The following is a 13634-nucleotide window of genomic DNA, read 5'->3' on the forward strand; positions in this document are numbered from 1 at the left end:
TGACATTAAGTTACCAACCTATTCCTATGGGGTTTTTTAAGGTTGTATCAAAAAGCTGTACAGCAGTGTCACTTTCAATTCCCTTGTCCCATGACTGCAGATATGAGACATGTGACAACCAACTGCCCTATGACAGATCTTGAGAAAGCAGAATTTCAGAAAGGAAATTACTAGGTGATGAGCCCTCCTGTTGATTACAAGCCAGCATTTCTTGTTTGGAACACAGAAAAATCACATTTAAAACGTATTATTAACCATATTAACACTAGTAATCCTATAAAAGAAATATTTTTACGCTCCTTGAAAAGAGCTGGGTGAAAGGATGGCAATAATTTTCCCATCTGTAAAGTAAAAATGAAACTGTTTTTAACTAAATCTTGTAAGTAAACTTAAGCAGTGACAGTCGTATTTTGTAAATCATATTTTAGACAATGCTCCTCCCTCTACCCTGTCACAAGTCTGCGACTCTCATTGTTTCAGTCATGGGAACTACTATCTAAAACTTGTGAATGCTTGCAGTGATAGACACTTTGTTAGGGATGTCACAAGAACCAATACATTGAAACTAACCCAGTATACAGAATGCTTTTTGATTCTGGTCTTCAGAAATTAATTTGCAGCTGACGTCTTTGTCCACTTGACTTCAGTAACAACAGCAGTCCTAGAGAGAGGAAGACAGCCTCATGCACCTACTGGTCTACTGCTCTTAATTTACAGGCACAGATGAAAAGGTCATGTACCCAGACAGATTACCTCCTACTGCAGCAGAATCTGAGAAATTGCTGCATTTGTCTTGTCACTGCATGAAAACAAAGTCATCCTCTTTGTAGAAAGACTTATGAAAGCCAGATTTCATAAATTTCATATCAGAAATGCTGAGGGGTGCAAAGAGGCTCTAAAACATTAAGACTGTGATAAACTGCTTTAAGAGTACAAAACAAATGTGCAAAATTTACAATTTTACTGAGTAAGAAGTCCCTATTTGTCTATCATCAGTGATAAGAAACATACACACACTGAGCCTTAATTACACTAGATAAATAACTACACCTACCTACAACTTTCCAATTCTCCATTTCAACATGTCACAAAAAGCAGCATTAATAAAAAAAACTAAATGTTTAAATGAAATATTAAATGGTCTGCTCTTCTATAGCGCTCTACCTATTGGTACTCAAAGTGCTTTACACTGCTTCTCATTCACTCATTCGCACTCACAAGAACACACACCGATAGAGGAGCTGCTATGCAGGTAGCCAACACTCACTGGGAGCAACTAAGTTGGGGTTCAGTCTCTGGCTCAAGGACACTTCCGACATGATACCGGAGGAGCCGGGGATCAAAGGAACATCTGTGGCATTGGTGGAGACCGCTCTACCTACTGTGCCACAGCCCCCCCCTCACCGGGAGATCAATGAAGTTATATTATTAAATTCAATGAACACAACTGATCTTGTCTATGGCAGATCACTACATGTCTGGACACCCAATTAGCAACTTAGCCAGGCGCCATCATAAGCCCATTCATCAAGCGAGTTATACAATCAGCTTATCTTTGCGCCTGTTCTATTCAACTCACCGAACTCCCTTTCTTGATCGGAGGGGTCGCTGGGCGCCCGGTGAGGGCAGCCCTCAGCCCCCTCCCTGCTAGCCGACGTCCGGCCGTCCTGCTGCCCTCAGGTTACCAAGAAAGTTTGCATCTTTAAGGAGTCAGCAAGAAAGATGACACCGAGTCATGTATGTGAGATCACAAAACAGGATGTATTGCTGAAATTTCAGGTCCAATCTACAGACGTAAGCACAGAACTTTTGTGTGCTGATATAGAGCAAGCAATCCACCTAGAAGTCCTATCTTCAGCGTGTGAGAAAATACACAAACGTCCCAAAGGTGAGTTTGAGTGCAGCCACCCATTGCTCATGTCAACAACAACTGCTTCTCAGCCGCTTGAAACACGACATGTTAAGCTACTTTAGAAGTTGGCTGGGGTTTAACACACACACCCACACACACACACACACACACACCCACGTGCACGCACTGGATCAAGGTTCATTATTAAGCTAAGTCTGGTGTGTTTATGTGTGTGTCCGCACATATAGATTGTTCTTGCTTGGGCTCAACAACCATTATTCATAGTAATGATTGCTGAATATTTAAATGCTGCTAGTGGTGAAAATCTTAACATTTCTTAAGAAAAGGCTACAAATCTCTGTAAAAAAAAAAAAAGACCAACATTTTTTAATGACAAAAAGGACAAGGTTTGTAATGTGGCCATTTATGTTTGGTGATCTTTCAGATATTTGGCTTAATTTTCTATAAGTGAAATACATTGCAATGTAATGTAACAAGAAAAATACAATTTTTCTCGCTAATCTACACTCAGTCCCCTATTAAGACAAAATAAAAAGAATTTTAGAAATGTTTGTAAATGTATGAAAAAGTAAAAACTGAAATATCACACTGGCATAAATATTCAAACTCTTTGCAACAATACTCTCGTGAGTCAATTCTCGTGATCATTGCTGAGATGTTTGTACACCTTGACTGACTTGAGTCCACCAGTTGTAAATTTAATTTATTGACCATGATTTTAGAGAGGCACACAATTATCTATAGAAGTCATCACAGATGACAATGCGTACTGTATCAGAGCAAAAGCCACAAAGTTAAAAGGAACTGCCTACAGAGCTAAGAGACAAGATTTTTTTACAAGGCGAGATCTGGGAAAGACTACAAAAAGTATTCTGCTGCATTGCAGGCTCCCAAGAGCATAATGACCTCCATAATTCTGAAATGTTAGATGTTTGGCAAAACGTGGACTCCTCCATGAACTGGTCAGCCAGGCCTTAGTAAGAGAGGTGGCCAAGAACCCAATGGTCACTCTGACTGCTTGTTTTATTATAACAGCCGAGAATCCAAATTACTATTAAATTAGACAAAAAAAAAACAGCAAATCCTTAAAGATTAGAAGCTGCAATGGGGAAAATTTAGAATTTTCAGAAGATAAAATTACTTAGATGTGGGAGGGGGGAGCTGTCTTAGCGAAAACAAATACATAAATAACAGAAATGTTTATACATAGGCTTCATAAAGGATTCAGACCCCTTTCCTTTGTTTTAAGAGATATTCAATGGAAAAATGACATTGTCTATGAATTACATCCATTGACCCATAATGACAAAGAGAAAACATGTTGTGGCACTTCAAACTGTGTTCAGGTGCATCTTGTTTATTGATTTGTAAATAACACAAACTTGAACTTGAACTCTGATGGTCTAGCCTAAGGGCCCTGAAAACACTGAGGTAACATTTGGCCATTTGTTAAATCGGGGCTGTCGATATTAGTCTGTCAGACTTGTTTTTGTGGTGCATGGCACACAGTTTATACTACTCTGACCTCAGTTGGTGGTTTTCAGCCAATTCAACATGTTGACTGTCCCCAAGTGGCACTGGTGAGAGGGACCAATCACAATGGCAGTTCAGCACTGCCAATCAGTGCACAAAAACAGGCCGTGGTATTAAAAAGCCATTACAATTTCTAATTTCATATCACATATATAATCAATTAGAAGTACCTAACACTTGTCGGTGTGTAAATAACATTTTGTAAAAACAGGTTGGGCTGTGCAATATGACAAAAAATTTATGTCTTAAAATGGTTAATTTTGGTCAAAGATGTACTAAAATTTAAGTTGGGTTAATTGATTTACTGGTAAAAAAATGTTTCATCCTAAAATTTGCCAGTAGCACCTATTAGCTGCTTAGAGCTACAGCTGTGTTGCAAGCTAATGTTAGCTAGGAAAATAAGAATTTTTGCACTTCATTTTCATAGAGAAGCATAACCTCTGCACTACAACTGCTTTTCCTCAGGAAAATGTTTAATGCTTCTTCATTTGGTTGGTACAAGTAAGTCAATTCGAACCACTGACCCTGTGGTCCATGGACGACTGCCTTACCAACTGAGCGACAGCCGCCCCCACAGAGCATATATGAAACTATACTGCACAGCCCTAGCAACAGGTGATAAAAATTTAGTTTAGACACACTGTAATGACAATTTATAAAATGTATCAAATAGCTGTTTTAAAGTTTATCGTAAATCTTTAAATAATGGTGGGTTTTTTTTCTTAATTTTTGTAATGTCAATGAACAACAATCTGGCTTCGAGGAGCTCTAACAGTGCTCTTCATTGCTCCAGGTATGGCACTCTGTTTACACCTCTAACCTAAGACCCACAGGATCAAAGAGTCAGAGGTTAACAGCATAAGACAATGTTGACAGGAAATGCAGGTCTGAACTTCTAACAGAAGAAAAATACGATTGGTGAAATCCTCCACTTATTTAAGGTAATACAGAAACTCTGCCAAATCATCAAGTCACGCATGGATAAAACTTTCCTCAAACTGTTTTTGTTTTGGCCCAAAACAGTATATGCCAGGCCACATTATGGGCAGAGATCTCCTTTGAAGTTAGTCATGTCCATTGTTGCTTTGTGGGTTTAAATGTGAGAGTACAATTACAGTTTGTCATTTAGCAGATGTTTTTTTTTTAATACAAAGCTGATTAAAAACAATGGGCACACACCAGTGGTTTAAGTTATTCAGTGTCTTCTCCAAAGACGCTTCAATATGTGGCCAAAAGTAACCAGGAGGTGAACCAATGAACTTGTGGTTCATGGACATGGACTGCTTTACTAAGACACAGCCCCCCACATACAGAGTATATTTTGCAAATGTACCTCTTTCTGTTGTCTCTCAAGCTCCTTCATGCGGATCTCTCTGGCTTCTGCCCTGGCTGCCCTCTTCGCTGCGAGCCTGGCCTCTGCCTGATGAGTGGATAGAGAAAGAAATAGAAACACAGAAAGAAAATAGAAATTCAGAAGTTAGACAGCAGTGACTTAATTAGACACATCCTACACACCTGTACATGAGGAACATTTGAGCAGAGCTCCCGGAGATATGAAATTTGTCACATTATTTTGGGTCGTATAAGTAAATGCATCAGAAGTTAAACTGACACCTGTCAAATCACAATGAATAGTTTTGTGTGGTTAAATCAATATACTCCTAAAATGTACATGTATTCTTTGCCATGTGTCACAGTACACTGGACTAATAGTGATGTAGCAGAATATTAGGTTCCAAATAGATTCTGAATGCACCTGGTGGGCTGTATTTAGAAGTATACAGTCTTGTGAGAATACTAAAAGTAACAGTGTGTGAATGGGTGTATTTATATTTCTATATTTGAGACATTGCCTTTGCTCCACTCAGCACTCTGGCGAGAGCAGGGCCTTTTCCTTAAAAGGATCTCTCTCAGAGCGTGTACTGTATGTGTGCATTACAGACTGTGTGTAAGCATTTCCTTCCTCTAACTTTGTGGTAGACACTGTGTGATTGCAGCCTGTTGGCCTCTAGGCGGGGTCACTGTAACCCCTCCTACCATTGCATTGAAGCATTTCTCCAATGCCAGTCATTATGACTGACTAACAGGAAAAATAACAAAGAGTCAGTAACAAAGGAAAGTGTTTTCACACACACACATTAAAAAACTAGTTTGCAAGAATATAAAAATATTAACAATAGTAAAAGTAAAAAAAGATTTAAACAATAATCTCATGACATTCCAATATATCCTTGTAGTAAGGATATTTGATTATGAAGATTTATGCTGGTTAAGTAATGAGACGTGAAAAGATCAATATTATCTATAGATGACCAAGACTGGATATTTGTGAACAATACTCATATTAAAAGATGTTATACCAGATAATTTAGAAATTACATAATGATATATACTATACTTATTTTATAAACTATTACATTTTAAAAGTAGAGGACATTTTATTTATCAGCATACACACCAAACAAAGCTATGATCTGTTGATTTACCCATCTAGCTCTGTTCACATCAGTGTGGCTGTAGTAAATACATCAATACCTGCATACAGTAATGTTTAATATTAGCATATAAAATGAGACATGGGAATGAATTAAGTCACAACACATTTTATCACTGCTTTAGTTTTTGCACTTCTACCGGTCACATAATATCAGAATATGCTATAACACTGGTGGCAGGCTGAGGTTGAGCACTCATCCTTCAAGTTATTAAAAATAATAACGCAAGTTGTAACTTTTCCATGTTGGACAATAGGGATGTATAAAAGACTTGTTCCATTTTCATCTTAGCACCCCCCTTGAAGTACAACATTTTGCAGTTGTTTTCTTGACTTTGCGACATTAAAGTCGGTCCCCTATATTTGTATCACTGAGTTATCACGTTTGTATAAATCTGTCCTTATTGCTGATGTCTGCAGTGTCAAGGAGGAAGAAAAAACAACCAGTTTTAATAATGGGTGTCACAAAATCAACAGACTTGATAACTTATGTCCATCCTGCATTAATCCATTATTTTTGTCCCAGTGGTGTAGAAAATGCTTAGACTGTTGGAATAACAGGCTTGTTGCTGCATCAGTCGAGTTGCGTCGTACCATGCAGTAAATGGGGCCACTATGAACATCCTGCTTATAAATGGGTACCAGGGCATAGCTCTCCTCAGTGAACACCATTACTTCATAGGGTTATATAAAGCACCAAAATGTTTCAAAGCTCTTCAATGCACTTACAAATGAAGGAAATGCTTCAGCAACACTCTTCTATGAGTCCTGTTCTCCCTGTGGCTAACTCAATGAGTATGTAAATGGAATTTACTTCAAGTCAATCATTGCTCATTGTCCTAAAATTCTTAACATTTGTGCCGTTGGCTTTTAGACCCATTAAAAAGTCTAATGCTGTGTCTTTGCTGATATATCTGCACTGAAGTATCTGTCTTCCATGACCCTAAAGGCGATAAGACTGCAGTGAAATGACATCAGACTTTCTGCCCTCAGCAACATAAATATAGCCCTTGAAATCCTTCATTAACAAAGCCAGAACAGAGATGTAGAACACAGCACCATTCCTCACTCCATATAACAAAAAGCTCATGGGTTAAGAGCTTATTTGCAAACAGCTTGTCAGATTCACCAGTTTTCCACGAGTATACAAAACCAGCTGCACAACTTCATTCAAATGAGACGAAAATGAAAATTTCACTGACACTATTGTCAAATGGGTGGGATATACAGTACCACATTTTATGCACAATGATAAAGTGGGGTATTTGTCAGGAGAAAGACAATATTAACAAGTTCAATGACACTTTATTGCGATTTTGCAGATGCACCCCACCCAAAAACCAGCAGGCAGTTTCAAACTGTCCTGACAGCTTTTTTCAAAACCATTACTGATCTACTACACTTGATAATCCCCTTGTAATCATTTATTGTGTAATACAGAATCCAGGGGAAGTTCAGTATGATCAGATCAAAAAATATATAAAAAAAAAACAGTAAAGTGTGAAAGGCGAGATCTCAAAAAAAAATAAATATTGTTTTTACTAATAGTATATCTGCAGCCACAATTATAATTTTAGTAAAGTTGTAATGTAGCAGCTCCAAAAACCTGATCAAAACTGAAAGGTGCACAGAGTGTTGTGTTGTGTATACCTAAAAACCCACTTAATCAGGATCAATTAAATTAAAAAAAAAATAGCATTGTAGTGATGAAAATGTGAATTTTCAATTATTTTCTGAGGTTGATTACTTACCTGACAACACTAAACTGTCCTTGATGTGTCTTAGTGCCACCCACCTTGCCTACTAAACAGTTTAGACAAATGGCCAGGCAAATACATTCCAAAAAGTCTTTATGTAAACATAATTTTTGCCTACTTTGCAAACTACACCATGATGTCAGCCATTTTAAATGAGTAGTATTCTGGAGCATCTGTGTTTTCCCACATTGTATTTATGAGTGTTTATTGTAACTGCCTCTAGTTATACAGACACATAACTAGGCCAAAAGACAGACTGACACGTTTTTTTCCCCTCCTTCTTCACATCTATTTATAATGACCTACATGGACTCAGGTTCTCTCAAAACTGCTCTAATTCAGCACAATTTCAATGGGGTGACTGTCCTCCAGAGAGCCAATGAGCTAGTTCATTACAAAAATGAAGGCTTTAAGAATTGTTACTTGGATATAACCAAGGCTGACTTGACTAGAAATTAAGACTTTCAAAATGTTATAGTGGCTTTTTAAGTTGACAATGTCTAACTTTCTACAGAATTTAGAAATATTGGAAAAATTCTTTAGTCACACAGAGATTTTAAATTTTACTCCATGACCCTATAATGTTCATGCAACAAACTGATGTGACTGCAGAGTACAGGTGTGTTAGCCTGGATTCTGTCAACCTGACCCTATGTGTCCATTGACAATCCCTGAGGGCACTGAGTCTTGAGTCAAGTGTCACCAGAACTAAATGCCAGCCTAGTCGGACTCTGTCTCCAGTGAGCTGAATTCCCACGCCCTGTATGCCAGTCTTCCAAAACAAAAATGGGACGGCATTTTAATGACCATGAGTGCTGACAGGCTCCACAAAAACACCAAACAGAAATAACTTTCTGACCATCTGGGAGTTTGAGTCAGTTTAAACGAGTGGGACCATTAAGATAATTAAGTTTGTTTTTTTTATCCAGTTGAGGTTGTTGATGACCAAATGAAAGAAAAATAAAGAAAAAAAAAAATAAATAAAACTTGTTTCCTCTTTGCAAAAGGGAGTGGCTGTAAAAAAAAAAGCTCCACTCACTGTATAGCCGCAAACATGAGTCAACTGTAAGAACTTTTTTCCCCCTCACAAGGACATTTTAGATCATTAATAGAACTTTTATGTCATGCAGCTACGCAGTGCGACTACGTTTTTACACGTTTGTGAAAATACATAAAATACGTAAAAACAAGACCCCGCTGGAAACTGGATTTGTAGGCAATTTTGATTTTCCATGATAAAGACATAAATCTAACATACATTTTTGTATTTTCTTTAAAAAAAAAAACAACAACAAACAACTCTAAGGCCGTATTTTAATCATTTCACAAAGTCCTTATCACTTGATGGCGTTTGCTTGGTTGCATGGAAATGGTCCTGTTGACTTGTTTCATTATATCACTCAATTTACTTATCAGTGAGTCACCTGTTGAAAGTAGTCCCATTAACACATGCTAAATCAGTGAAATAACATACAGTACCTACCAACGTTTTTGTTGGGAAAAACTGGTTTCATTTATCAAACACAAAATGCAAAAAAAGTAAGGTGTAATACTTCACAATAACATATACTAATAACAAAAGGCAGCAAATTAAAATGTTTCTAGCCTGAAAGGCATATTAATGCAGGCTCATTCTAGCTCTGCACATTCATGAAATGCCTTTAACTGTTCTTGAAAGTCCTAGTTCTGCCCTGCTGCCTGCTTCCACTGACACAGCCATTCATGTCGACCTCAGGCTGCACCACAAACACGAAGAACAGCTGTAGAGCTCTCAGCAGTGCAAACAAAGTGGTTAGCAACTGTGCAGGCTACTTCAGGCCAGGGGTAAAGTAAATAATATGCTTCAGACATTTCTAAAAATAAAACAGCACAGGCAGCTGGGGGTTTAACATTGAAACAATGTGGTGAAACCAAGGAAACTGTACATCAAAGTTCCCCCCCCCCCGTATTCTATGCTTTAACTGAGATCCAAACATAAGATTACCAAGTGGTCTTGTTCTGACATTAAAGTTAAAAACAGTTAAAATGGAAACTAGAAAATCTTTGCCACCCAATTAAAAGATAGGAGGAATTCCTCTCAAAGAAATTTTAGTTTTATTAGAACAATACTATAATTTATGACACTCTGTAAGACCATCATTTGAGATACTTTGGCAGATGTTACCAACTTTTTTTTTTTTATAAATGCCCCATACTGTGGAGCTCATTTTTGTTTTTCCTTTTGGATGTAATAAGAAGCTTTGGCAGCCTGACCATAGTGCTTCAGGCATTTTATGCTGCAACTCTCAATGCTGCTGAAGCATGATGGGAGCAAGCAAGACCTCAAAGGAAGTTACATAACAGCTCTGTGAGCACAATTAATAACAGATCAGTTGCAGAAACATCAACACGATCTCTTTGACATGTTTATTTCCAACAGATAATTTATAACATTCTGCTTCCATGGGGTGTTACACATACATATGAAAATAGTTTAATACTTGCCTTTGGGCAGTGAAACAGGCCAAGGTAGAGGAGTAACAGCAATCTTTCACTCAAGCTTAGCAATAAACCCTAGACCTAAACATATTTATAACTCATTTGAGAGGCTCACTCTTAGGCTCAACTGAATTTTAAGATTTTCTATTCAATGTAGTGCTTAATACAGATAGTCATAATAGTGGGTGACTTCCCCATTCATGTAAGATAATGACAGTAACTGCCTCAACACTGCATTTAACTCATTATTAGATTCAATGGACTTTTATCAAAATGTAAATAAACCCACTCACTGATTTAGTCACACCCTAGACCTTGTTCTTACATATGGCATCAAAACTGATAATGTAACTGTATTTCCTCATAATTCTCTTCTGTCTGACCATTTTCTAATTTTTCATTACAACAGGTAGATAAGTGAAAATGCTGTGAACAAATTTAAATTCTTTCATCATTTGCTTTATTTACCATATGTTAAATATGGTATGGCATATTTACCATATTCCAATACAATGGAAAGAAGCCACCTTAAATTTACTCCTGTACTAACTGATTATCTTGTTGATAATTCTGCAGCCTCACTACATAAAATACTCTATATACTACTGTTGCTCCTCTGAAAAAGGAGGCACTTAACCAATAGGGGTGATCTCCATGGGCAGGCCATACAAAAGTTAGATAGGAAGTGGCATTCCACTAAGTTAGTAGAATCTAATTTAGCCTGGAAAAACAGTTTAAAAAAGTACAAAAAAGCTCTCAGTGATGCCCGAACAGCATATTATTCATCATTAATAGAAGAAAACAAGAACAACCCCCGGTTTCTGTTCAGCACTGTAGCCCGGCTGACTAAGAGCCATAGTTCTGCTGAGCCTAATATTCCCTTAACTCTGAGCAGCAATGATTTCATGATTTTCTTTACAAATAAACTTAAAGCCATTAGGGAAATTTCACCAGATCCTCCCCCCAAATATTACAGATAGATCTTCATGTACAGCAGTGCTAGAATGTCCCTCTTAGACTGCTTTTTACCCATAGATCTCTCTGAGCTAACTTTAACTATTCCCTCATCTAAACTAACAACCTATCTCCTAGACCCTATTCCAACTAGACTATTCAAGGAAGCTTTACCCTTAATAGATATATTTGTATTAGATATCATCAATCTATCTTTAGAAACAGGCTGTGTACCACAGGCCTATAAGGTAGCTGTAATTAAACCATTACATAAAAAACCCTGTCACCAAACACCATTGATCACAACATTTTATTACAGAGACTGGAACATGAAATTGGGATTAAAGGAACAGCACTAGTTTTGTTTAAAGATTATCTATCAGAGATTCCATTTTTTAGGTTAATGATAAATCCTCCATGTACACTAAAGGTTAGTTATGGAGTTCCACGAGATTCTAGGTTCAGGAAAATATTTCTTTATACATATTTTCTGTAGGCAACATTATTAGAAATCAATCCATACATTCAAGCTTCAAGCATACCTACAAGACATAAAGGCCTGGCTCTTTTACATCTAAACTAAAAAAAAACTGAAGTCATAGTATTTGGGCCCAAAAATCTCAGAAATATGATGTCCTATTGCATCGTTACTCTACATGGCATAAGTCTGGCCTCCAGTACTACTGCAAGGAACTTGGAGTTATTTTTGACTAGGATTTGTCCTTTACCTCACATATAATATAAAATCTCTAGAACAGCCTTTTTCCACCTACTGATGCCAAAAAACTAGTCCATGCATTTGTTATTTCTAGGTTGGACTACTGTAATTCCCTACTTTCAGGATGTCCCAGTAACTCCCTAAAGAGCCTCCAAATAATATAAAATGCTGCAGCAAGAGTGCTGACTCGAATTAACAAGAGAGATCATATTTTACCTTCATTAGCTTCTCTTCATTGGCTTCCCATTAAATGTAGAATAGTATTTAAAACCCTGCTTCTTACATATAAAGCTCTGAATGATCAGGCTCCATCGTATATAGAAGACCTCATAGCACCATATCATCCCAGTAGACCACTTCGATCCCAGAATGCAGGCCTACTTGTGGTTCCCAGAATTTCCAAAGGTAGAATGGGAGGTAGAGCCTTTAGCTATCAAGCTCCTCTCCTGTGGAACCAGCTCCCAGTTCAGATTCGGGAAGAAGACACCTTCTCTACTTTTAAGTCTAGGCTTAAAACCTTCCTCTTTTATAAAGCTTATAGTTAGTTATAGTTATGCGGCTATAGGCTTAGACTGCTGGGGGACCCACTCCCCAATGCACTGATCTCCGTTCCTCCTCTTGTCCCTCTCTTCTCTCCTCTCACCCGACAGTTGTCAACACTGTATGATATTAAGTTTGTGTTTTTCTCCCATAGTCGTCTCTCCTTCTCTGTCCCCCTCTCTCTGTCCCTTTCTGGAGGTGTCCCCGGCTTTGAAGCTGTGTGTTTTCCAGTGTGCAGCTACTGGTCAAACAAAACCTGCCTGGTTTTTTGTTGTTGCTTTTGTTGCTCTTTTTCTTTTCTCTCTTCACTTTCCACTCACCCCAACCGGTCAAGGCAGATGGCTGCTCACCCTGAGCCTGGTTCGGCTGGAGGTTTCTTCCGTTAAAGGGAGTTTGTGCTTTCCACTGTTGCCTAGTGCTTGCTCAAGAGGGATTTGTCTGATTTTCTTTATACATCTTTATACTCTTGACTTTGTTCTGTAAAATCCCTTGAGATGACTTTGTTGTAAAGTGGCACTATATAAATAAAGTTGAAATTAAAATATGCATTTTAAAAGCAAAATTAATTTTGCTATATTAATCAACTTAAAACACCATAAACAATGTCATGATTCTCCAAATATAACAATATTTTGATTTTGCTGGAAATTCCAATGCAGAGATAACTTTATTGGTGCCAGAGTAACCTGGAATGTATGTCTGGTTTTCTGTGCAGCGTAGACAGAGAAAAAATAAATTGTTAAAAAAAAAAAATGAATTGCACAATGTCCTTCTCTTACACAAATTAGAGACATGCATATCCTGTCAACCCTGCAACTGATGTACAGTAAGCTGTGACCCTATATATTTGTTTGTTAGCGTGAGACAGACAGCACTTACGCAGTGACGCTTAAACAGACACCACTGGCTTCTGTCACTTTCTACAGGCTATGTTGGCTATAGCACAAGCTGGCTCTGCTGGCATTTCACCATCCTGTGAGCAGTCCCTTTACGGGGAGAATATGCTGCAGCATGTAGTACTTCTGCACCCTCAGTGCAGCTGCTGCTTAAGCCCTCTGATCAGTGGCTATTCAACTGTCAGCACATAGGTAGTAAGAAACGTTGAGGTCAACAACAATGCCTACATGCACCAATATTTTTTCCATCAGTTTTCTAATCTGCGAAAATGACAGACGGTTCTTAGATGTTTTTCCATCGAGCCTACACTCAAGCATTGACATTGTACACTTCTGTGCCCATGGAACTGACATACACTGTCACTCCAAGGATCTTACGATCACTTTCAGT

The 13634-nt window shown here is 37.9% G+C and overlaps 1 protein-coding gene across 29 annotated transcripts in view; it reads right to left on the reverse strand.

Moving 5' to 3' along the window:
* lrrfip1a (leucine rich repeat (in FLII) interacting protein 1a) overlaps positions 1–13634 on the reverse strand; it is a 42043-nt gene that overhangs the window by 20614 nt on the left and 7795 nt on the right. For all 29 annotated transcript variants that reach the window (XM_067515211.1, XM_067515210.1, XM_067515181.1 and 26 more), the window contains one exon: positions 4740–4826. In XM_067515211.1, the coding sequence (XP_067371312.1) occupies positions 4740–4826 (87 nt within the window). The remainder of the gene's footprint in view (positions 1–4739; positions 4827–13634) is intronic.

The sequence above is a fragment of the Channa argus genome, chromosome 9 (genome assembly GCF_033026475.1).
Source record: "Channa argus isolate prfri chromosome 9, Channa argus male v1.0, whole genome shotgun sequence".
Lineage (NCBI taxonomy): Eukaryota > Metazoa > Chordata > Actinopteri > Anabantiformes > Channidae > Channa > Channa argus.